Here is a 25536-nt window from a genome sequence, read left to right on the forward strand (position 1 = left end):
TCTGAGTTGCATCTTGCCCACTTTTTTTTTTTTTTTTTTTTTTTTTTGAGACGGAGTTTCACTCATGTTACCCAGGCTGGAGTGCAATGGCGCGATCTCGGCTCACCGCAACCTCCGCCTCCTGGGTTTAGGCAATTCTCCTGCCTCAGCCTCCTGAGTAGCTGGGATTACAGGCACGCGCCACCATGCCCAGCTAATTTTTTGTACTTTTAGTAGAGACGGGGTTTCACCATGTTGACCAGGATGGTCTCGATCTCTTGACCTCGTGATCCACCCGCCTCAGCCTCCCAAAGTGCTGGGATTACAGGCGTGAGCCACCGCGCCCGGCCTCTTGCCCACTTTTTAATTGCCTGGGGTTATGAGTAAAAGTGTGCCTTAAAGATGTAAAAAAAAAAAGATGTGGCCCTTCGGGTCGTGTTGGGAGAAAACACAGAGTCTTGTCATGATGTCAGGAGCTTGCCTTGGTGTTGGATCCTGCTCTGGTCCTTCACCAGGGGTGGCAACACCACTATTGCAGTTGGAGGAGAAGTTTGGTGAGAGAGGGAAGTGGCCAGGCTGCCCAGAGAGGACTCCCTGGGACAGCATCTCAGTAGGTCCCCATGCCAGGCTCAGCCAGCCCACAGCCTGACCACGGTGCTGGACAGCTGACCAGGAATGACTCTGTTCTTTTTCAGTCTCTCTCTGCAGCCTTTTGTCTACCCAGTCTGCACTCCTGATGGTGTCGTCTTTGACTTGCTGTGAGTCTTTCCTTGAATTTTGATCTAACAAATGTTATTCTTAACACCCATTAAGGAAGGGGATGTTGGGCCAGCTTGGGGGTTTATGGTCTCAGGCAGTGCCAAGTCAGGCAGCACTGAGGTTGCCAGGCCCCTGGTCCCAACAGCCTTGGGACCCTTGGGTAGGCCTCTTGGGGACAGAGAGTTAACAGCTAGGGCCTTGGGGACGTGGCAGCAATGTGGCCGTGACCCTAAGGCAGGCAGCTCTGGTTGGCAGGTGCTGCTGTCACTGCTTGGAATGGGGTACACTACCTTACACCCTTCCACGTGGGGGTCCTGGTGTTCTAATTGGACACACCTGTTTTCAAATGGTAATGAACTGCATATTTTTCACTTTATGAAAGCAGAATCATAATTATGGTGTATACCTTTTGAGTGCAGTATTTGGAAGCATTATACCCAGTTTTGCATTCCAGCATACACTTCTGTAATTTTTCTATGTTTCAGGCTCATTTTAGAAAAATTAAAAGTTTTTTTAAGAGATGTGTGAATCGGGTGCGGTAACTCATGCCTGTAATCTCAGCACGTTGGGAGGCCGAGGTGGGAGGATCACTTGAGGTCAGGAGTTTGAGACCAGCCTGACCAACATAGTGAAACCCTGTCTCTACTAAAAAAAAAAAAAAAAAAAAAAAATACGGGCCAGGTTCAGTGGCTCATGCCTGTAATCCCAGCGCTTTGGGAGGCTGAGGCAGGCAGATCACAAGGTCAGGAGATTGAGACCATCCTGGCCAACATGATGAAACCCTGTCTCTACTAAAAATACAAAAAAATTAGCTGAGTACGGTGGCGCATGCCTGTAGTCCCAGCTGCTTGGGAGGCTGAGGCAGGAGAATTGCTTGAACCTAGGAGGCGGAGATTGCAGTGAGTCTAGATTGCACCACTGCACTACAGCCTGGGGAAAAAAAAATTATAAAAAAAGAAATATAAAACTTAGCTGGTCATGGTGGCATGTGCCCATAATTCCAGCTACTTGGGAGACTGAGACCAGAGAATCGCTTGAACCGAACCCAGGAGGTGGAGGTTACAGTGAGCTGAGATTGTGTGCCACTGTACTCCAGCCTGGACAACAGAGCAAGACTCTGTCCGCCGCCCCCTCGCCCCCCACTCCCAAAAAAAAGAGATGTGTCTCACTTTGATGCCTAGACTGGAGTGCAGCGGTGCAGTAATGGCTTACTGCAGCCTCCAGCGCCTGGGCTCAAGTGATCCTTTGCCTCAGCTTTCTGAGTAGCTGTTGACTGTAGGCACACACCGTCATACTCAGCTAATTTATTTATTTATTTTTTATTTTCTTGAGACAGAGTCTTACTCTGTTGCCCAGGCTGGAGTGCAGTGGCGCGATCTCTGCTCACGCAGCCTCCACCTCCTGGGCTCAAGTGATTCTCCTGCCTCAGCCTCACAAGTAGCTGGGACTACAGGTGCATGCCACCACACACAGCTAATTTTTGTATTTTTAGTAGAGATGGGGTTTCACCATGTTGGCCAGGATGTTCTCAAATCTCCTGACCTAGAGATCAGCCTACTGCAGACTCCTAAAATGATTGGGATTACAGGCGTGAGCCACCACACCTGGCCTAATTTTTAAAATTTTTAGTAGAGGCAGGGTCTTGCTGTGTTGCCCAGTCTGGTCTTGATCTCCTGGCCTCAAGTGCTCATCCTGCCTTGGCCTCCCAAAATGCTGGGATTACAGGCATGAGTCACTGCTCTTGGCCTGAAAATGAATTTTTAGGAAATTTCAGCCTAACTTTAGAAAAATAAAATTTTTTTTTTTTTTTTTTTTTTTTTTGAGACGGAGTTTCACTCATGTTACCCAGGCTGGAGTGCAATGGCGCGATCTCGGCTCACCGCAACCTCTGCCTCCTGGGTTCAGGCAATTCTCCTGCCTCAGCCTCCTGAGTAGCTGGGATTACAGGCACGCGCCACCATGCCCAGCTAATTTTTTGTATTTTTAGTAGAGATGGGGTTTCACCATGTTGACCAGGATGGTCTCGATCTCTTGACCTCGTGATCCACCCGCCTCGGCCTCCCAAAGTGCTGGGATTACAGGCTTGAGCCACCGCGCCCGGCCTAGAAAAAGAAAATTTTACCACAGTCCCACTATCCAGGATAACTACTGTAAATATACTAATTTTTTGTGAACTTATTTGTAGTAACATGATTGAAGTAACACTGTGAACATGGTGAAGTGTTAACAAGCAACACTGTGGATCTATTTATGCACTTTGTTATGATAGCTTCTTTTCCCTGTGTGATTCAGAATTCTCTGAAAGTATACTTTTTCTTTTTCTTTTCCTTTTTTTTTTTTTTGAGACAGGGTCTCACTGTGTTGACCAGGCTGGTCTTGAACTCCTGGGCAGCAGTAATCCTTCTACCTCAGCCTCCTAAGTAGCTGATATTTCAGGCACACACCACTGTGCCTGGCTTGGAAGCGTAATTTTTGATGCTAGCCTAGCATTTCACTGTACAGATGTATCAACATTTGTGACATGGAGTCGTGGCCCATGTCTGTAGTCCTAGCATTTTGGGTGGCTGAGCAGGAGCAGCTCTTGAACCCAGGAGTCTGTGACCAGTCTGGGCAACACAGTGAGAACCATGCCAGCCATGGGGGCGTGAACCTGTAGTCCCAGCTACTTGGAAGGCTGAGGTGGGAGGATCGCTTGAGCCCAGGGGTTGGAAGCTTCAGTGAGGCATGATAGAAATACTGCACTCCAGCCTAAATGACAAGGCGAAACCTTGTCTCAAAGAAAAAAAACCCCAAACCATTTACTTACTCATTTTCACCTGTAGTTTTTGTTGTGTATATATAACTGCAATAATAACTCTGAACATATTTTGAAACCCATGTATCCACAAATATCCCCCCACTTCCTGAGACAAGGTGAGGAGTTTTCCTCTCCTAAAATGGAGCAAGACTCCTTCACAGGCCTCTAACCTGGAATAGCCCTGCAAGACTCTAGTGTTGTTACCAGGTGACACCTAAGCACCCTGGTGATGCTTTCTGTTCCCTCTTCCCTTCAGGAACATTGTTCCCTGGCTTAAGAAGTACGGGACCAACCCCAGCAATGGAGAGGTAGGTGGCTGTGCAGGAGTTTCAGTGATGGTGGTGAAAGCCATCTTCTCGCCTCTCCTGTTCTGGTGGTTTTCATGAACACGGGAACATGGGAGAGAAGCATTCATGGGGCCCAGTGAGGAGGAACAGTCTTCCCCTCCTCTCCCCACACCCGTTCCTGTACATAAACGCTTCCTGCCTGTACACATATGTATATGTGCATATCTTTTCTCAGACCATAGCTGTGATCCAGCATGACCTCATCTTACTATATCTGCAGAGACCTTGTATCCAAGTAAGGCCACAGTTCCAGTGAGCATCAGTTTTGGGGGGACATTATTCGGCTTGGTCTTGAGGGAGAGCTCGTGTATTTTACCAGTGACCTTGCCCTTCCTGTTGGAGTTCCTTGCATTTATTCCTCCCCCTTTTTCCTGTGGCCTGGGGCAAGAGCTCAAACTGTGCAAATGAGGTAGAAGGTCAGGACTTCAGCAGGTTCCCTGTGCTGGATCCACTGGGAAAGAGTTCCCTGGATAATACGCCCCTCCCTGCCAGGCCAGCAGGAGAAGCTGGCAGCCCATCTGTGCTGTCTCAGCTCTTCTGACCCTTATGACTTTCTTGGGACTGCAGGGTTCTGTGGATTCTTTCTAGATGGAGTTGGCACTCCTCCAAGGCTTTCCTGCTCTTGAAAATAAGGGAACTTGGCCAGGGGGCTGATTTTGAGTGTCCTTGGACCAGCTGCTAAAGCCTATGGCTTTTCTCTTTCAGATGCTTGGGTAGAGGGCTTGTGGGGGCTTGTGGCCTCACCTCCTTAGGGAGGGCAGTCTTTTCCTTGGTCTTTGTCACTTAAAGTCTGTGTTTCTGTGGCTCATGCCTGTAATCCCAGCACTTTGGGAGGCCGAGGTGGGCAGATCTCAAGGTCAGGAGATCGAGACCATCCTGGCCAACATCGTGAACCCCCATCTCTAATAAAAATACAAAAAAATGAGCTGGACATGGTGGCGCACGCCTGTAGTTCCACTACTCAGGAGACTGAGGCAGGAGAATTGCTTGAACCTAGGAGGCGGAGATTGCAGTGAGTCGATACCGTGCCATTGCTCTGCAGCCTGGGCGACAGTGCAAAACTCCGTCTCAAAAAAAAAAAAAAAAAAAGACCGTTTCTGTGATGTTTGCTGCTGGAGCCACATTGGATTCCAGGGGCTTTCCCCAGGATCCGTGCCCGAGTCTGGGAAGTCATCCTCTGTGTCTCTTCTCAGCAGGAGTCCCTGCTGCCTGCCTATGCCCTGTGTGGCTGGGTGTCTGCCTCAGGGAGCAGCCCGGTGGCGAGGTGGGGTAGGTGGGGTTTTCCTGTCCCCAGCTACACTCATGGCCTCTGCTGTCCCAGTGGTTGTTGTTTATTCAGTTGCAGCTGGGGTGCATTTTGTTACTTTGGGTGTTTTGCTTCAAAGGTGCTCTTTGGGGTTCCCAAACTTGTTGATTGTGCTGGGCCCCACCCACAAAACCTGATCTGGCAGTTAGCCACACTGTGAGGCGCCGCCATTTCTTTGTTCCAGGCGTCATATTGGGGTGAGTCTGCAGGGGTGCCCCACATGTCCTTATCCTGTGCCTGTGCCTCTCCCCTGGCGTGCTCTGGAAGGGGTCTTGCTGTGGGCTTGCTTGGATAGACCTATGGGCATCAGTAGAGCCTTGCTAGCCAAACCTCTGAGGAGAGTTGCTGGGCCAAGGGCTGGTTGGCCCATGTGACTTTTGGGGGCTCAGAAGGAGCCTGTTTTGTGGGGGGGGGGGTTCTCTCTGCTCAGGTCCTATTCCTGAATAGGGACCCTGCTGGTCCTCTGATGATCTCTTCCTTACTTATAGTGATGTAGGAAGGTGGGGGTAGTTAAATGACAAAGGAAGGAACGAAGGCAGTGGAGGAGTAGATGTGGTCAGTTAGGCTGGCCAGCAGCAGGCAGGACCCACAGCGGGCAGGGAGGGCAGCACGAGGGCCTGCTGCCGTTTCAGGGCCAGCCCCAGGAGGCTCCTCCTGCATCTCCCCTGGGCCTGGGTAGGCAGAGCTGGGCCCAGCCCACACCAGCTAGCAGCAGCTGCTGGGATGTGGCCCCCAGTGAAGTGCTCCCCAGCGGCATATAGCTCTGACAGCCCCGCCCCCGGCAATTCCCACCTCTGATTGTCCAGATTTTGTTTTATGGGAAAGTTTGCTGTAGAAGAGCTGAACTGCAGACACACCACAGAAACTGAAAACATGACCCGCCACCAGGAGTGGGGGAAATAAGAAAAAAGAAAAAACATCCAGAAACAGAAAAATAGAGGGTCCCACCGTCCCAACACAACCAGTCTTAGTGTTGGAGTGCATTTCTTCCCTTTCTCCCCACTTTTAATGTTTTTTTTTTTCTTAAATATTCATATGACAGAAAAATAAGGCAGACCCGTGTGTTGCCCCACTAGCTGAAGAAATACATTCTTTTTTTTTTTTTTTTTTTTTTTTTTTTTTTTCTTAAGACAGAGTCTCACTCTGTTTGCAGCTGGAGGGCAGTGGTAGCTGGGACTACAGGCACCCGCCACCATGCCCAGCTATGTTTTGTATATTTACTAGAGACGGGATTTCACCATGTTGGCCAAGATGGTCTCAATCTCTTGACTTTGTGATCTGCCACCTCAGCTTCCCAAAGTGCTGCGATTATAGGCATGAGCCACTGCGCCTGGTGAAATATGTTCATTTTTTAATTTTAGAAATAATCTGTGCTCACCATAAAAATGTCCAAACCCTGCAGAACTATACCACCACCAAGCGGCCTTGTCTTTCAGCTTGGAATCACCCATGATGGCTCTTCTCAGAGAATGGTGGGGGTGCCACATAAACACAACCGCCCGGTGCTATCCTGCAGCCCCCATGAGGTCCTTGCAGGGTCTTGGGGCCTTCCCGTTTGTTCAGAGCTGCCCAGTCAGCTGGTCAGAGACCATTTCAGCCCGTCTCTGTCTGACCCCGGTATCTCTGTGCATCAATCACTTATTCATTATCATTAATTATTAACTCTGCTTCTTCCAGAAGCTGGATGGGAGGTCCCTGATCAAGCTGAACTTTGCCAAGAACAGTGAGGGTGAGTGGAACCGTTGGGGCCAACTCTAGGTTTGGCTTGCTGACCCAGGCTCCTGGCTCTCACCAGGTCTCATATGGAATCAGTCATTCCTTTCTGACCAAGCTGGACACCTGCTTTTAGTCCTCAAAAGGTGTCACAAGATTTCTTCTCAAAGGTCTGTGTAGTTTTAGGCTGGGGATGGGAGGGGGCAGAACCTTGGGTGTTGGGAACTTCCCACAAAGGTGATTGGGCCATCATGAGCTGCCAGTGGCCTTCATGGGCACAGTTGGAGCTGGAGGGCATGGGCCCCCTCTGGCTGAGGCTGTGGTCTGTTTGCTGTTGGAGGCAGAAGTTGCTCCGCGCTGGGAACCAGGGTGGCAGCTGGGGAGGGGATGTGGATGGTCTGGAGGGATTGGTCGGGTAGCTCTTGGGGTGGGCGTTTCCTCGCCACAGCTCATAGGGCCTAGCCCAGCTCAGCCCAGCAGCTCCTGCTTCATATCCCTTACACACCCTCCGCTGCTCTTGTGGTCAGATGCTTGAATGAGGGGTGCAGTTCACCCCTGCCCAGGTACTGACCTTGTCCTAGATTCTAGCGCAGGTCTTCTGCCCTTGCATATCCCATGGTTTAGGGGTTGTCCATGCTCACTGGGTGCATGTGTTCCAGGGAGATGCTGTAGCACGTGAGGCCATGGCCCTTTTGCCCCACTTGTGTGAGCCCAGAGCCCGGTCCCTAGCTGGTGCAGCATTAGCAGGTGAATGAATGGGTGAACTTCAGCAGGTCATTGACAAAGGTGGAGGACAGGAAGCTGCACCCTGGTGGCCGAGAGTGGGTTGCCTCCCTATCTGTGATCAGCAGTGTGTGTGTCTCATTCAGCAAATATTTATTGAGTGCCTGCCATGTGCAGAGAGCACAACAGGTTGCGTCTTTCCTGAGAGGAGCATGTGTTCTGGTGGGGAAGAACACCAGAGAGCAGCTCAGCAGGGTGTGCCAGAGGCTGCTTCTGTGTGGAGAGCACAGCAAGGAGAGGGCCGTCCTGACACACTGCGAGGAGGGAGAGCCATGAGGGGCTTGGGGGAGCGCAGGGCCTGGCCAACGGCACAGCCAGTGCAAAGACCCTGAGGTGGGCACACACTTGAGGGTGTCTGTGCCCAGCCAGGAGTCCAGTGTGTCTGGTACAGCATGTGCCAACAATGGAGCAGGGGATGTGGCGGGGACAGGTGCAGAGCAGTCCTGTGGGCCCTGGGAGCCACAGGAGGATTTGGGCTTCTGCCCAAGATGGGAGCCACTGAGGGAGAGATGAGGTCTGGCTTTTTTTTTTTTTTTAAACTTTGACATGGCAATTAGCTTCTTTTCTTTTGTTTCCTTTTTTTTTTTTTTGGAAATGGGGTCTCTGTCACCCAAGCTGGAATGCAGTGGTACAGTCTCAGCTCACTGCCACTTGGGCTCAAGAGATCCTCCCACCGCAGCCTCACAAGTAGCTGGGCCTACAGGCGTCACCATCGCACCCAGCTAATTTTTGTGTTTTTTGTAGAGACAGGGTTTTACTATGTTGGCCAAGTTTACTCCTGGGTTCAAGCAGTCCACCCACCTCAGCCTCTCAAATTCTGGGATTGCAGGCCAGTCTGCTTTGTTTCTTTGTGAATTGGAACTATTCCCTGTGGATGAAAGTGGAGAGAGGAAGTGTGATGTGCCTTCCCTGTGCCCATCACAGATCCAGCCCTGCCCCAGCTAGTTTTTTTAATTTTCATTTTTATAGAGAGGAGGCCTCCCTAAGGGCCCAAGTCCCCGCTGGGTGGGGACTTACAGGCAGAGAGACAGTAACCAAGGCTTGGGAGGCCAAGGTGAGCAGATGGCTTGAGGTCAGTTCCAGACCAGTCTGGCCAACATGGTGAAACCCTGTCCCTACTAAAAATCCAAAAATTAGCCATACATGGTGACGCATGCATGCCTGTAGTCCCAGTTACTTGGGAGTCTGAGGCAGGAGAATCGCTTAAACCCCGGAGGCAAAGGTTGCAGTGACCAGAGATCACACCACGGCACTCCAACCTAGGTAACAGAGCAAGACTCCATCTCAAAACAGAACGAAACAAACAAAAAAAAAAGACAGTAGCCAGGCAAGGGGATGGGCGGTTCTGAAGGAAGACCTGAGCAGGGGTTGGCTGGGAATGTGGGTGAGAGGTGGAGCCGTCAGGACTGGAGCATGGGTTGTTTCTTGCTGAGGGCCAACTTCAAGAAGAGGAGGGGACTAGCATGGCGGTCAGCAGAGGTGTGCTGGAGGGTATGAGGAAGATGATGCAGGGACTGGGTCTTGCAGGATGAATAGGCGTTTCCTCATGGTATGGAGGGGCTTGAGGGGCTAAGCAGCTGTCCCCTTGGTTCCCTGCTCTGGCAGTTGACAGGGGGTTCTGCCTCCTCCCATCGCTGACTTTGGCCGCATTCTGGCCTGGCCTGGCCTGGCCTGGCCCCTAGCACCCGCAGAGGTGACTGGCCTCCTCGTGTGTGCCTTCTCTCTAGGAAAGTACCACTGCCCAGTGCTGTTCACCGTGTTCACTAATAACACCCACATCGTGGCCGTGAGGACGACTGGCAATGTCTACGCCTACGAGGTGTGTCTTTGCTCCGGGGTCTGGAGACTGCGGTGGGGAGACCTCTGCTGTGTGTTTCCAGGATACGTGGGCTGGGCTGGGCTGCGGGCATGGCCTGTCTTTGTGGGGTTTACAGTCACAGCCACAGGCACGGGCCTCTGCCAAAGCTCTGGCTACTGCTTTCAGCCAGTGGGGTGTACACCACTGTCTCTGTCATTCCTCGCCTCTCAAATGGTGCCATGGTGCCAGTTCCGGGCCTCCCTACTTGCAGGCTTCTGTGCCAAGGCTTGAGGCAGGCATCGTAACACCGCTTCTTTCTGGCTGTAGGCAGTAGAACAGCTAAATATCAAGGCCAAGAACTTCCGGGACCTGCTGAGCGATGAGCCCTTCTCCCGGCAGGACATCATCACCCTCCAGGTGAGTGGCCCCTGCCCGCCTGCCCCAGCTGCCTTCAGTGTCCGCAGCCAGCCCAGGTCTCTGCAGGGGCCGCCTCCTCAGCCTGACTCTCACATCTCCTCCCTGATTCCTGACCCCCCATGTCAGGGCCCCTCATATCTGTTCCCAAAGCCACCTGAGGCATCTGAATGGCCATTCTGCTGGCCTGGTTCTGCTCCAGTGCCTTGAGGGCTGGAACTGTGGTGAGCTCCGGGCCTTGGTGTCTGGCACAGACCTCCCTGCAGATGTCAGAGAACCCCAAGTGAATTAATGAAAAACACAACTTAGAAAAAAGCAGGTGATGGCTGGGGTGTAACCTGGGGCAGCCTGCTCAGTCAGTCACCTCTGTGGCTTGTCCCATTCTAACCAGACGTCAGCCCCACGGCTGCCCATGTTCCCATCCAGTAGCTTCCTAACAGCGACCAACAGCTCATTAGAGTGTGCCTGGAGGAAGGTTGCAGCTCGGCCAGCATCTAGCGAGGCTGTGCCCCCGTCCCCGCTCCTGCTTGCTGCCCTGCCTGGGACAGACCACCATCCTCCCCCATGCCCTGCTTGACTCCCCCCACCTCTGACACCTGCCCGTCCTTTGCTACATGTGGCTGCCATTTGGCCGCAGGCTGGGTTCACTCTGCTGGGTGTTCTCTCTTTGCCACAGGACCCCACCAACTTGGACAAGTTCAATGTCTCTAACTTCTATCATGTTAAGAATAACATGAAAATAATAGACCCAGGTATGTACAACCAGGGGCTGGGCTAGATGAGGAGGCGTTTGGGGAAAATTGGGACAGTGTTCCCTGGGCAAAGCCCCCAGCTTCCTGGGGGTCAGGGTTTCCAGCTCAGATAAACCCTGTGTTTTCTAAGCCAGTGTTGAGAGAATCTGAGTCAACTGCAGCCTCAGAAACAACATGTGGGGTAGACTTGCTGCCCTGGCAGGATGCCTGCTCAGGTTCCCCTGCTTTCTGCACTGTCTGGTGCCTCCAGTGGGCAGGTGGTGACGGGGTTCTCCTGTTTTCCTAGCCACTGGTGGCTGTCCTTTAGCCTCGGAGGAGCCAACAGGACTCATGCTCAGAGGTCACTTGGCCTCGTGCCGCAGAGCAGTGGCCTGGGTACTTGATGAGAGTTGTGTGAACTGGGTTTTAGGGAGGCTGAGCGCATGACTGGGGGAGATTGAGTCAGAAGAGTCTGAGGTCAGGGTTTGGGGCTGGGCTGGGCCTGTGTTCTCTGGACGGGAATGCTTGACCCTATCCACAGAGTAGGCTGCTGTCCATGGCCCAGTAGGCAGGAGGCACCCTCTTGAGTGGGCAAGAATGGGGCATTTCACATCTGAAAAGACCCACAAACACTTATGTTGTTTTAATTAAAAATAACTTTTTTTTTTTTGAGACAGAGTCTTGCCCTGTCGCCCAGGCTGGAGTGCAGTGGTGCAGTCTTGGCTCACTGCAACCTCTGCCTTCTGTGTTCAAATGATTCTCCTGCCTTACCCTCTCAAGTAGCTGGGACTACAGGCAGGTGCCACCAGACCCAGCTCTTTTTTTGTATTTTCAGTAGAGACAGGATTTCACTGTGTTAGCCAGGCTGGTTTAGATCTCCTGACCTGGTGATCTGCTTGCCTCAACCTCCCAAGGTGCTGGGAATACTAGTGTGAGCCACCGCAACCGGCCACAAAATATCTTTTAAAATTACAAAAGCGTGACCGGGCGCGGTGGCTCACGCCTGTAATCCAAGCACTTTGGAGGCCAAGGCAGGCGGATCACCTGAGGTTGGGAGTTCAAGACCAGCCTGACCAACATCGTGAAACCCCGTCTTTTTTAAAAAAAATAAAAATTACAGAAGCAAAGAAGGTGGGCACTATGGCTCACGCCTGTAATCCCAGCACTTTGGGAGACCAAAGCAGGTGGGTCGCTTGAGCTCAAGATTTTGAGTCCAGCCTGGGCAACATAGGGAAACTCTGTCTCTACAAAAAATAGAAAAATTAGCTGGGTGTGGTTGGCACGGGCCTGTAGCCTCAGCTACTCGAGGGGCTGAGGCAGGGGAATCACTTGAGCCAAGGAGGTGGAGGCTGTACTAACTTCCACCCACTTTTTTGAGATCTTGTAACTGAATTCCAGCCAGGGCGACAGAGCCAGACCCTGTCTCAAAAAAACAAAAAAAGCAAAGCATATACTCTAAAAATATTAGAATATACAGATAAATATAAAAAGGAAACTTCAGGCCGGGCGCGGTGGCTCAAGCCTGTAATCCCAGCACTTTGGGAGGCCGAGGCGGGCGGATCACGAGGTGAAGAGATCGAGACCATCCTGGTCAACATGGTGAAACCCCGTCTCTACTAAAAATACAAAAAATTAGCTGGGCATGGTGGTGCATGCCTGTAATCCCAGCTACTCAGGAGGCTGAGGCAGGAGAATTGCCTGAACCCAGGAGGCGGAGGTTGCGGTGAGCCGACATCGCGCCATTGCACTCCAGCCTGGGTAACATGAGTGAAACTCAGTCTCAAAAAAATAAATGGATAAATAAATAAATAAATAAATAAAAAGGAAACTTCAAATCAGCCTTAAGTACATCCTGAGACCCTTGTGAACTGCGTGGGGAGACCTTCAGGCCTGTAGCTGGCACCTTGGCATTCTGTGGCTGACAGTGACACGGGGCCCATGCTGTGGCTGGCGAGCCCTGGCCTGTTCTGGATCTGTGTCCCCAGAACACGTGTGGGGAGGCTGGTGGGGGCTCCACCGCTCAGGGCCATGCTACTGTTTTGTAGATGAGGAGAAAGCCAAACAGGACCCATCTTATTATCTGAAAAACACAAATGCCGAGACCCGAGAGACCCTGCAGGAGCTCTATAAGGAGTTCAAAGGGGATGAGATTCTGGCAGCAACCATGAAGGTCCCAGAGAAGAAGAAAGTGGACAAGCTGAATGCTGTGAGTGGCACAGGGCACTCAGCCAAGCCCTTGTCTCCCTGCTCATCTCATGGCCTCTTGGAGTGGTCCTGGGAACGGGGCTCATGGGGCCCTGGGGTATATGGCAGGGAGGCAACCAGGATCCCCCCAGAGCTGTGGTACCCCTGATGGCACTGAGTGTAGAGCCCTGGGGCTGCCCCAAGGAAGATTGAATCTGACAAGGCGGACGGGGAGGGGCTGACGTCCATACTGGGCATTGAAGAACCAAGGGTGTGTGGAGGCACACAGGGGAAGAGACCCCCGCCACAGAAGCTCTACCTTGTGCTGTGGTCCCAGTCTGAGCTCAGCAGCCAGAGCAGGCACGTTGAGTGGACACGTGGTTCTGTGGTGGCTGGGAGGGCAGGGCCCAATTTGCACTGGGGCCCAAAGCCATGCCAGGGACAGTTGGGGTGTTTCAGGGACTGCTGTGTTTCTGAGGGGGACGGCATGCCTGGGACCTCACAGTGCTGCCTGGTTGGGGCTGTCGTGTTCGTTTCTTGCTCCTGTTCAGGCAGAACGTGGGGATCTGGAGCTCGCGAGTGCAGAGACATAGGCAGGTGGCTCTGAAGTTCTCTTTCTTAAAGAATTATTCAAATTCTGGAAAAATTGAAAAAAAGTTTGTCTGTGATCATCCCCTCTAACACACTGCCCTTAGCACTTTGGCATATTACCTTTTTTTTTTTTCTTCTTTTTTGAGACAGGATCTTGCTGTGTTGCCTAAGCTGGTCTTGAATTCCTAGCTTCACCTGAGATCCTCCTGCCTGGGCCTCCCAAAGTGCTGGGATTATAGGTGTGAGCCACTGTGCCTGGCTTGTATTTTCTTCTCATGGAAGAAACCCCTTTTTCTTCCTGTCATTGATAAAACAACATTTATTGGGACTTTTCCCCCCCACCCCTGATTAAAAATGTAATGTGTTTACTTCAGAGAGTTTGAGTTTCCCTCCCCTTTTATTTATTTATTTATTTATTTTTGAGACGGAGTCTCGCTCTGTTGCCCAGGATGGAGTGGAGTGCAGTGGTGGCGCGATCTTGGCTCACTGCAACCTCCACCCACCGAGTTCAAGCGATTCTCCTGCCTCAGCCTCCCGAGTAGCTGGGACTATAGGCGCTCGCAACCACGTGGAGCTCATTTTTTTGTATCTTCAGTAGAGACGGAGTTTCACCATCTTGGCCAGGATAGTCTTGAACTCCTGACCTCATGATCCACCACCTCGGCCTCCCAAAGTGCTGGGATTACAGGTGTGAGCCACTGCGCCCAGCCAGTTTGAGACTTTTAAAAAGAAGTTAGGCCAGGCCCGGTGCGGTAGCTGATGCCTGTAATCCTAGCACTTTGGGAGGCCGAGGTGGGTGGGTCACCTGAGGTTGGGAGTTTAAGACCAGCCTGACCAACATGGAGAAACCCTGTCCCTACAGAAAATACAAAATTAGCAGGGCGTGGTGGCACATGCCTGTAATCCCAGCTACTCGGGAGGTTGAGGCAGGAGAGTTGCTTAAACCTGGGAAGCAGAGGTTGCTGTGAGCAGAGATGGCACCATTGCATCCAGTCTGGGCAACAAGAGCAAAACTCCGTCTCAAAAATTAATAAGTTAATAAATAAAGAAGCAAGTCCAGGCGTGGTGGCTGAGGCCTGTAACCCCAGTATTTTGGGAGGCTGATGCAGGAGGATTGCTTGAGGCCAGGAGTTCAAGACTAGCTTGGACAACATAGTGGTACCTTACCTCTACAAAAAACCCAAAAAATCAGCCAGGCGTGGTGGCACATGCCTGTCGTCCCAGTTACTCAGGGGACTGAGGTGTAGGAGGGTCAATTGAGCCCAGGATTTGGAGGCTGCAGTGTGCCAGGATCGCACCCCTGCACTCCAGCCTGGGTACACAGCAAGACCTTGTCTCATAAAAAAATTAAAAAGAAATGAGAAGTCACTTGTACACTCCTAACCCTGAGGTCCTGTGTGGTATTTTATCTACATGGTTTCACTTACGTCCTAAGAGTCGGGACCGGTTTGAGGCCAGGGGCCCCTGGCTTGTCCTATGCTTGGCTTCTTCCTTCTGCCAGTCAGGGAGACCCTCCTGGAGGAGAGGCACTGAGCAGGGCCTGGGGGGCAGGGGTGGTGTGTGGTTGGCTTCTAGGCAGGCACCACATCTCTGCCCACCAGCCTCCCATGGCACTGCTGAGGTGCCACCCTGGTTTCCTTGGCAGGCCCACTATTCCACAGGGAAGGTCAGCGCTTCCTTCACGTCCACTGCGATGGTTCCAGAGACCACACACGAAGCAGGTAGCCGCCTTTGCCTCTGTAGACACCTACCATGTGACCTGACAGTGGCAGAGGGGTGGGCGCCCTCCCCTGATTCCCACTCTTTTGGTCTGTCAGGGGCTCCCACGGACACCTGAGTCTCCAGTCCTCCCCCTCTTAGCTGCTGAGCCCTTGCCAGGCCCATGAGTCTGGGTGAACCTGTGCATGGCCCGAGCAGAAGACTCTCGGTCTCTGGCTCCCGTGCTCTTTCCAGAGTTGGAGTCTAGTCCTCGGCCAGATGCCTCTGTGTCTTTGGCTGGTGCTGCCTGGCATGGTGGGGCGCCCCCAGGGCTAGGGCAGGGGCTGAGCTCGGACCTCTGCTTGTAGCTGCCATTGACGAGGACGTGCTCCGCTACCAGTTTGTGAGGAAGAAGGGCTATGTGCGGCTACACACCAACAGGGGCGATCTCAACCTGGAGCTGCACTGCGACCTGGTGGGTGTGGTGGCTCGCTCCCTCCCTGTGCCCTGAGGTCATTTCTGGGGTCATTTGACAGCCATATCTTAAATTTAGGGCTGCCACTGGTATGTGCTTGTAAAGAAACCTCAGCCTGTCACTAGGCGGGACCCACAGCGGTGCCCTGTGTCCTTCCTAGTGGGCCATGTTGCCCTGTGCACAGGTGCCAGTGTCCCAGAGAGGGGACCAGGCTGCACTCGCTGCTCTGCCTGCACTTCTCCCATGCGCTCTGCTCTGGGCCATGTGGCTTCACGGGTTCTGTTGCTTGGTGTTGTGGGTCCATCCTTGCCCCGTGTGGCCGGGCAGCTGACTCTGCTGGATGTTAAAGGCCTCCTGGCTGGGCATGGTGGCTCATGCCTGCAATCCCAGCACTTTAGGAGGTCAACATATGTGGATCACCTGAGCTTAGGAGTTCGAGACCAGCCTGGCCAACATGGTAAAAGCCCATCTCTACTAAAAATGCAAAAATTAACCAGGCCTGGTGGCGCACACCTGTAGTCTTGGCTAGAGTGGGAGGCTGAGGCAGGAGAATCACATGAACCTGGGAGGTGGAGGTTGCAGTGAGCCGAGATCACACCACTGCACTTCAGCCTGGGTGACAAAGCAAGACTCCCTCTCAAAAAAAAAAGGCCGCCTGTGGCTGTGGTGAGCTGCCTTTGGCCGCTCTCTGTTTCATACATGTATTGGGACTATGTTGCAGACACCGAAAACCTGTGAAAACTTCATCAGGCTTTGCAAAAAGCATTATTATGATGGCACCATCTTCCACAGATCCATCCGGAACTTCGTGGTGAGTGATGCGAGTCGCTGGCTGCACAGATGTGCTTGGTGGGACATCAGGGTCTGGGTAGGCTTGTCCCTGCCCTGTCCCAGGGCCCTGAGACCACGGTGGCCAGGTTGAGTTGAGTCGGTGATCCTCTGTTGGGGAACAGAACTGGGTTCACACAGGGAGGTGGCTGGGAGGGCCCCTCATCCTTGCCAAGAGCCCAGCCCCTGTGAGGAGCCATCTGGCAGGAGGGATCTCCTTCAGTCGGGCAGGTGGTGGGCTCAGGTCTCGCGGTGTGACTTGCGCGTTGGCTTTTGTTCTCACAGATCCAAGGGGGCGACCCCACAGGCACAGGCACAGGTAGGTATTGGTGCTGGGCCCCTCTCTGGGCACGTTGGCTGCTCCTTGGGGCATGAGGGGGTAGCTGTGCACGGGCTGTGCCGAGCTTGGACGTGGAATCTGCTAGGCCAGGGTGGAACGACTGGCGGCCATCAGTGCTGTGCCCTCTCAGGCCTGGCCCTTGGTTTTCTCATTTCCAGGTGGCTGTGAGGCCTGCATAGTAGAGGATGCAGGCATGTGTGGCATCCTCTCTGGGCCCCTGGGGGCCAGCCCTCCCTCCTGCAGCCTCTTCAAGCCCCTCAGCCTGCAGCTGCTTGGGCCCAGGCCCCCCCATCTCCATACTCCCATAGCACGAGTGATGATGATGGTTGCCTTGACTCTTTAATCCCTGTCCTGGGGCAGGCCCCACTCACCTGGGGTGAGTGGGCAGCAGCCTGCCTGTGTGGAGGCACGGGGGCTCCGAGGGGCCCTGGAGTTGGTGATGTGGGGCTGGGGACCACCTTATCAAGTGCCTCTGCCCCTTGCTGGGCTCAGTAAGGCCCTGATGCCCCTCAGGACTCTGAGGTTTCTGGTTCTGCCTCGGCTGGGGCCGAGGCCTTTCTGTTCCTGTGGGTCTTTCTCTTCCAGGCGGGGAGTCGTACTGGGGGAAGCCCTTCAAAGATGAGTTCCGGCCCAACCTCTCGCACACGGGCCGTGGCATCCTCAGTATGGCCAACTCAGGACCCAACAGCAACAAGTCTCAATTGTGAGTTGGCCGGGCTGACTGGGGCGGCCTGGGAGGTGACCTGGTGCTCTCTGCGGGTGCTTCCTCGTAGCCCTCCCTGAAGGGTGTGCTGGTTCTGAATCACACCCAGACAGTGTACGGCACACCTAGGCCGAACATGCGCAACTGCATTCAAAAGGGGGGACCCCAGAGTGAGTCAAGGAGAGCTGCCAGCAGCGGGGTGTGCCCCGAGAGACCAGAGGTGATGAATTACTGGAGGTCCAGAAGGGCCTCTTGATAGAGACCAAGGGTGCGTATGGTGCCTGTAGCCAGGCAGTGCTGGGGTAGGTCAGCGTCTTAGAGCAGCATGTGGGAGGGGTTGTACACAGGCTGGACAGGGAGAGGCAGCTGGACAGACAGGAGGTCTGGGGAGTGCATGGCCCTTGTGCATGTGGGGAGCATTGTGCAGGCTGGTGGCAGGCAGCAGGGGATGGGGGGCCCGCAGGGCCGTGCGCGCAGGGGCCAGGCGCATGTATTGTGGAAGAACAGAGGGCCCCTTTCCATCCACCTGCCACCCAAAACAGTGACCTGACTTTTCCTCTAGATATGTTTCAGTCTTTTAATGAGATTTCATTGTTTTTCACATGGGTCTCATGACTTCCGGCATACAGTGACTTAAGGTTTTTTTATGATTTGTGATATTTTTGTAAGTGGATTTTTTTCCCCCAAGTTTTGGGGATCACTGCTCATGTAGGAAAAAAACTACCATTCATTTTATATTTAGCCACTTTATCAAATTCTCTTATAATTCAAATAGCTTTTATTAAGAGTTTTTTGGGTTTTCTAGATATTCACACTTATCAGCAAAAGCTGGCCTCCTCTCTGCCTCCCTGGGGTGCACATTAGTCATGCCACTGTCACCGTGGGCCTGATGCAGAGGAGGAAGTGGGCGTCCTGGTGTGCTCTACGGGGAATCGCTGTTGTGCCTTCATTTGTTGTTGGGCTATTTTTTAGGAGGGTGGCTGACTTTCTAGAGTCTTCTTTCTTAGCATCTGTTAGGATGATCCTGTGGTTTTCTGGACCTCCTGTGATTTGTGGATGTGGCCACCACAAGGCCAGAGTGGATTGGTGTTTTTATGGCATTCTGGAGGTGAACCCTGGTCTGTCGTGGCTTCCCTGTGGCCTTCTGCCCTGTCATACGTGGTCTCGGTTGTGTGGATTGGCTCCAGCAGGTTTTGCTGTGACAGGTGTGGCCCCTGCATGTTGTGAGCAGGGCTGGCTGTGTCTTTGTGGTCTGGAATGGTTAAAATCACAGGGGTGGCTGGGCGTGGTGGCTCACACCTGTAATCCAGCACTTGGGGAGGCTGAGGTAGGTCGATTGCCTGAGCCCAGGAATTCAAGACCAGCCTGGGCAACATGGCAAAACCCCATCTCTACAAAAAAATTTAAAAAATTAGCAGGGTGTGGTGGCATGCACCTGTAGTCCCAGCTGCTTGGGAGGGTGAGGTGGGGGGATCGTTTGAACCAGGGAAGTCAATCTGCAGTGAGCTGGGATTGCATCACTGCACTCCATCCTGGGCAGCAGTGAGACCCTGTATGGGCAGGAAAAAAAAAATCACACTGGAGTCAGCTGTGGTTAACAGGAGGCCAAAGGCAGCTGGCAGCCATTTGTGCCACTTCCTCGGGCTTTGGTTTCAGGGTTAAGGGGTACTCATTTCCACGAAGTCTGGTATTCTCTTGGCCTCTCTATGCTCACCTTTTGTTTCTTATTCCTAATCACGCTTTCCATTCCTCAGTTCCTTAATGATCTTTGAAGGGTTTGTCTGTTTTTACTTCCTGTGTCATTATTTTCAGTTTCTGTCTTTGCTTCTTCATGGTGCTTTTCTTCCTTCTCCACTTTAATCCATGTCTGGTTCTGATGGCCACGTCTGTCATTTTGAGGACGTATGTTTTCCTCTTCACTGATCTTGCTAGTTGTTACTAGCTACTCTTTCAATTTCTTTTTAGCCAAGGATTGCTTAGGACTGTTGGTTATTTTCTTTTTTTTTTTTTTTGAGACGGGGTTTCACTCTTGTTACCCAGGCTGGAGTGCAATGGCGCGATCTCGGCTCACCGCAACCTCCGCCTCCTGGGTTCAGGCAATTCTCCTGCCTCAGCCTCCTGAGTAGCTGGGATTACAGGCACACGCCACCATGCCCAGCTAATTTTTTGTAATTTTAGTAGAGACGGGGTTTCACCATGTTGACCAGGATGGTCTCGATCTCTTGACCTCGTGATCCACCCACCTCGGCCTCCCAAAGTGCTGGGATTACAGGCTTGAGCCACCGCGCCCGGCGGTTATTTTCAAGTAGGTTGGTTTTTGTTGTTTGGCAGGGGCTGGGGTTGGGGAGTAATTTCATTATTTTTTATTTCTCTTTGGCTTAACCGGCCAGTGAAACTACTGACAGATCAGTCGCCACCTTCTTTTTTTTTTTTTTTTTTTTTTTTTTGAGACAGTTTCACTCTGGTTGCCCAGGTTGGAGTGCAATGGTGCGATCTTGACTCATTGTAACCTCTGCCTCCCAGGTTCAAGCGATTTTCCTGCCTCAACCTCCTGAATGGCTGGGATCACAGGTGCTCGCCATAATGCCTGGCTAAGTTTTTGTATTTTTAGTAGAGACAGGCTTTCACCATGTTGGCCAGGCTGGTCTGGAACTCCTGACCTCAGGTGACCCACCACCTCGGCCTCCCGGAGTACTGACATTACAGGCGTCAGCCACCGCGCCTGGCGTTCTCTTATTTCTAGTATTATTTTGTGCTTTGCCAAAGGTTTGCCTGTTTACTATATTCAAAGACCATTAGATTTTAATTTCTGTTACAGCTTTGTTTTCCCTTTGATGATTCTTGTAATTACAGATTTTCCTGGAGGAGCTTGCCTCTGGATGGTTCTTTTCTTCCCTCCTGAGTTTAATTCTGCTTCTAGTTTCCTTCACTGTATTAGAAATCAGTGAGCAACAGAACCATTTGCAGGTCAGCGCTCCGGTCTGCACTGCTGTGGGTGTGATGTCTGCGGACACTTGTCTGGTGGCTCTAGGTGTGGTCAGATTTGGTGGGCTCAGGAGCGTGTCCTTGTGTGGCTGGGGAGTGCGTGTTCGATGCAGTGGGATTACGTCCTGTGTCTGTCACCAGTGGAGTCTCTGTGGGCTGTGCCAGCCTGCACTACCCTAGGGAGTACTCTGTGTGATCAGTGCCAGGACCCACCTGGTGTCTTCCATCATTTTTCTTTTTTTCTTTTAATATATTTTTCTTTCAGCCTCTCTAGCTCTTCCCTCTGAGGGCTTTTTGAAGGCTCATAGCTGGGGAGTCTGTCGAGTTCTCATTCATCCCGACAGTCTTTTTTTTTTTTTTTTTTTTTTTCTTTTTGATTTGGGTTTTTTTTTCCCCCAGGCTGGAGTGCAGTGGCAAGATCTTGGTTCACTATAATGTCTGCCTCACAGGTTCAAGCAGTTCTCCTGCTTCAGCCTCCCAAGTAGCTGGGATTATAGCCACCCGCCACCACACCTGGCTAATTTTTATATTTTTAGTAGAGACAGGGTTTCACCATGTAGGCCGGGTCGATTTCAAACTCCTGGCCTCTGGTGATCCGCCCGCCTCAGCCTCCCAAACTGCTGGGATTGATCCTGACAGTCTTAAGTGTGGACTGAATTCTTCAGGTAGTCTGTCGTGTTCTATGATCTTGTTGCTTTCTAGTTACCTTTTTAATATTTCTTTTCATTTGCTTTTCTTCTCTTTCTCCTGGTTTGGAAGTTAGATATTTTACTTCTGGTCTAAGGTTAAGAAGGACTTCTGGCCGGGCACGGTGGCTCAAGCCTGTAATCCCAGCACTTTGGGAGGCCGAGGCGGGTGGATCACGAGGTCAAGAGATCGAGGCCATCCTGGTCAACATGGTGAAACCCCGTCTCTACTAAAAAAAAATACAAAAAGCACTAGCTGGGCATGGTGGCGCGTGCCTGTAATCCCAGCTACTCAGGAGGTTGAGGCAGGAGAATTGCCTGAACCCAGGAGGCTGAGATTGCGGTGAGCCGAGATCGCGCCATTGCACTCCAGCCTGGGTAACAAGAGCGAAACTCCGTCTCAAAAAAAAAAAAAAAAAAAAAAAAGAAGGACTTCTACTTAAAGTCCAAAGTTATGAGATACAATCTCTGCATTCCTCCTAGACCAGACTGGCAGAAACTCTGTCCTGTTCTCATGGCAGTGCTTTTGGGTGCTTTAATTCCACCCCATTTTTTTTTTTTTTTTTGAGACAGACTTGCTGTTGCCAAGGCTGTAGTGCAGTGGCGCCATCCCAGCTCACTGCAACTCTGCCTCCCAGGTTCAAGCAATTCTCCTATCTCAGCCTCCCAAGTAGCTGGGACTACAGGCACAGGCCATCACACCCAGCTAATTTTTGTATTTTTAATAGAGAGAGGGTTTCACGATGTTGGCCAGGCTGGACTCAAACTCCTGGCCTCAAGTGATCCACCTGCCTCGGCCTCCCAAAGTGCTGGGATTACAGGCGTGAGCCACTGTGCCTGGCCGACCTGAGCACTTTCTTGGTCCATGTTTATTTATGTTACCCACTTTTCTTAACTGGCTTCATTGCCTCCTTTCTCCTGGTCAGAGTCCTCAGTCCGACAGGTGTCTGATGGCATGGGGCAGGCTCAGGTTTTCCAGGTGTCCCCTCATTCAAGCTACCTCCCACAGAGCTGCATGGCCAGGCTCGCTCTGGGCACAGGGACTACCCAATGAACAATGGGCAGCAGGCGGGGCAGCTGAAGTCCAGGGTCCTCTAGGCAGCCTTGGGGGCTAATGACCTGCCCCACTGGGGAACAGTGGGGAATAGTTGGGAGCCCTGTGCACACATGTGTCCATGGAAGCTGCAGGTTTCCAGAGCTGGCTGTAGAGGGCTGGCAGCTCCTGGTGTGCTCCCAGGCAGACCAGTGGCAGAAGCTGCCGCCTTCTCCCTAACCTTCCTGCCTTCTTCCCCAGCTTCATCACATTTCGCTCCTGTGCCTACCTGGACAAGAAACACACCATCTTTGGACGGTAAGGGAAGTGGCTGTGTGAAGCCTGGGGAGTCAGTGGGGTAGGTGGGTTCCTTCCCTGTCTGAGGCCTCCTCACCAGACCTGAGCCATGTTGCCATGCTGGCTGTCACTGCTGGGGGTTGAGGCTATGCAGAGCTAGGGCTGGGGGTGCTCCATGGGCCAGAGAAGTCTGGCTCTCCAGACTCACCGGGCTGAGGAAAGGAGGAAACTCGCCCCTGGATGGCCTGCCTGCTGCCCTGTCTGAGAACTGACGGCGCGCCACTCCCAAGTCTGGCCACGCATGGCTCCCTTCACCCTCTAGTCCAGTGGTCTCTCCAGCATTGTGGGCCGCATGGTCTCTGACACCCACCCAGTTGTGTGGAAGCAGCATGAAACCGACACGTTAGACACAGGTGGCATGTAGAGTTCTGGCCAGGTAGAACTCTATTTACCAAACCAGTAGAGAAAGCACAAGCCATGTTTTGTGACTCCTATTTTTCCTGGGGGTTGTGGGGGAACCAAAGAAAACAGAAAAAATCCAAGTGGATTTGCCCAGGGCCAGGTTCTGCTAACCCCGCCCTTTCTACTCCCTTTCCCTGCCTTCCTGGCTGCTGCCGGAGGACTGACAGGCCAACCTCCGGGAGGACCCCAGCATCCTGGGCATGCTCTCAGCCCCTCTTCCCTCATGCCTTGGGGGCTCAGCCGTAGGGGTGCCCTCCCTGAGCACATGCAGACCCGCCTCTGTCTCCCTGCTACAGGGTTGTTGGGGGCTTTGACGTACTCACAGCCATGGAGAATGTGGAGAGTGACCCCAAAACTGACCGCCCTAAGGTCTGTGCCCAGGGAGGTGGGGCGCGGTGGCTAGGGGCCAGGCAGGCCGGGGGAGGACCTGCCGCGCACTGAGCCCTCTCTGCTGCTAGGAGGAGATCCGAATCAACACCACTACAGTGTTTGTGGACCCCTACGAGGAGGCCGATGCCCAGGTGAGGGGGCACGATGCCACCACCTAGGAGGGTCGGGACCAGTGCACCCACCCGCCCCAAGCCTAGCATCTGTCCTGCCTGAGGTGCTGCCCGTTAGCCACCGCCCTGTTCTGCCACAGATCGCCCAGGAGCGGAAGACGCAGCTCGAGGCTGCCCCGGAGACCAAAGTGAAGTGCAGCCAGCCTCAGGCAGGGAGCCAAGGCCCCCAGACCTTCCGCCAGGGCGTGGGCAAGTACATCAATCCAGCAGCCACGTGAGTGCCACAGGGATGTCCTCTGTTTCCCATGATGCTTCCTAGGGCTGACTGAGGTCTGGGGGTCAGACCCAGAGGGGCAGGAAAGCCACGGGCACTGGTCCTGAGTGTGGGCTTGTGCTGTGTGGCCTCTGCAGCTGAGGACCGCCTCTGAAGGCCTGGCCAGGGCCTCAGCAGGTGGAAGCAATCGCATTCAGGGGGATGTGGGAGCAGTAGTTTGGAGGGGTTGGGCCTACACAAGAGGGCTATGTGGAGGGTGTGGGCTCCCAGCAGCTTTTTCTCTTCCCAGGAAGCGAGCGGCAGAGGAAGAGCCCTCAACCAGTGCTACTGTCCCCACTTCCAAGAAGAAGCCCAGTCGGGGTTTTGGGGACTTCAGCTCCTGGTAGCAGCAGGTTGGTCACTGTGGACCTGGGTGGGTTGCAGGGCTGGGGCTTGTATCCACATCTGTTTCTAGCCTTCTTGCTGCCCTCTGTTGCCATCCAATAAAGCTTGTACCTGCTGCCTGCATCCCCTTTCCTGGCCCCTGGGAGCCCACAGACTCCCCCATCCCTCGACCTGTTGCCAAGGGGCTTGGCCCTGTTTCCAGGACCTGGCCCAGGCGGAGCCCACTGCTGGGACCTCCAGGCACAAGGCCTGCCCTGCACACAGGCTGGCACCCCAGGCCTCCGGTAGGCAGGTCAGGTTAGTGAGAAAGGACTGTCTCCAGATTCTGTTTTTAAGACAGGGTCTTGCTCTGTTGCCGAGGCTGTAGTGCAGTGGTGTGATCATGGCTCACTGCAGCCTTGACCTCCTGGGCTCAAGTGATCCTCCTGCCTCAGCCTCCCAAGTAGCTAGGAGTACAAGCATGCATCACCACACCCAGCTGTAACTCTGGTTTTCTTACCTCTTCTTCTGTCATCTTCTCAGGGACTGCCTATTTATACAATGAATGTGGTCCCCTGACTAATGCCATCACCTGGGACAAGTTTTCAGACCCCGGGTCTTCTGAGCCTAAACCTCTGCAGGGTGGGCTCCTCAGTCTGTTTTGGCAAAACCTTAGGGGCTTCTGATGGCCCGTGCTGGATTGCACCATTGATGTTACTTTTAAACATCTTTCCTGCTCTTGGGGCTCGAGGCACCTGCTCTGGCCACGTAGCACCTGGGCTTCATCCCAAGCCTGCCTGGCTTCTCTCTGCCCCCTCAGAATCTTCAGGGGACCCACACTGGTTGAGGCCAATGTCTACAGCCATGAGAACAAGTGGCTGACCCTCTCCCTGCCCTCCCACTGGGAAGGGGGCCTTGCCCTGAGGACCAGACATTGGGCTCCACAACTCTGCTCCTCCTGTGACAGACTCTGATGGCCTTGGGCCAGCTATATTAGCATCTCCTAACTGAACTATCCCTCCTTTGACCCCCATTTTTCTGTTAAATGCGCCCCTGGCTGGCTTTTTCCTCTGTCTTCAGCCTATGTCACTGTTCTCTGATGTCAGGGGCGCTCCTCGCCTGATGCTCGCCTCTTGGGTTCTGTGTTGTCCTGAGGCCACCGCCCCCATTCTAGATCTTAACACTAAATCCTAACTTAGGCCTTGTTCTTGGTTTTCTCATTTTCATCACCCCATATCTTGAACCTGTCAGCAACTTCCAGGCTGTACCTCTGCCATTCCTTTTCTCATCACTGATGAGGCTACAGGGCTGAGCCCTTTGTCTCCCTGGATGTCAGGTGGCACCTCATCTGCCTCCCTGTCCACTGCCATAGGCTGTTCGATGACTGCTGGAGGCCTGTCTGCCCCTTGTCACCCTGCTGCACACCAGCCCCTGGCCTTTCATCGTGCTGAGAACAAGGACTGCAACCTGGCTCGCTCCACTGCCTCTCC

At 53.0% G+C, this 25536-nt stretch overlaps 1 protein-coding gene across 2 annotated transcripts; it reads left to right on the plus strand.

Annotated features, from left to right (window-relative positions):
* The first annotated feature begins 356 nt into the window (after positions 1–356).
* On the plus strand, positions 357–25500 carry PPIL2 (peptidylprolyl isomerase like 2). 2 transcript variants are annotated; one of them, XM_032272010.1, is made up of 18 exons: positions 357–737; positions 3792–3843; positions 6866–6917; positions 9412–9503; positions 9810–9899; positions 10573–10648; positions 12673–12833; positions 15048–15123; positions 15469–15575; positions 16297–16386; positions 16689–16722; positions 17329–17446; positions 22412–22468; positions 23206–23278; positions 23368–23430; positions 23550–23683; positions 23973–24075; positions 25419–25500. In XM_032272010.1, exons 1-17 carry the CDS (start codon positions 655–657, stop codon positions 24067–24069), a joined length of 1455 nt encoding a protein of 484 aa, XP_032127901.1. In that variant the 5' UTR covers positions 357–654; the 3' UTR covers positions 24070–24075; positions 25419–25500. The 2 variants fall into 2 exon arrangements, with proteins under 2 accessions (XP_032127901.1, XP_032127902.1); XM_032272011.1 differs by having other exon boundaries at positions 23977–24075.
* The last annotated feature ends 36 nt before the right edge of the window (positions 25501–25536 follow it).

This window comes from Sapajus apella, unplaced genomic scaffold, assembly GCF_009761245.1.
Source record: "Sapajus apella isolate SASKATOON/1434 unplaced genomic scaffold, GSC_monkey_1.0 scaffold274, whole genome shotgun sequence".
Lineage (NCBI taxonomy): Eukaryota > Metazoa > Chordata > Mammalia > Primates > Cebidae > Sapajus > Sapajus apella.

What these genes read in the sequence shown, in the direction of transcription:
- PPIL2 (XM_032272011.1), top strand. Translation starts at nt 655, where the DNA reads ATGACTCTGTTCTTTTTCAGTCTCTCTCTGCAGCCTTTTGTCTACCCA. An exon ending in AGGACATCATCACCCTCCAG is followed by an intron (nt 9,900 to 10,572) that starts GTGAGTGGCCCC and finishes TCTTTGCCACAG; the next exon opens with GACCCCACCAACTTGGACAA. An exon ending in AGAGACCACACACGAAGCAG is followed by an intron (nt 15,124 to 15,468) that starts GTAGCCGCCTTT and finishes CTCTGCTTGTAG; the next exon opens with CTGCCATTGACGAGGACGTG.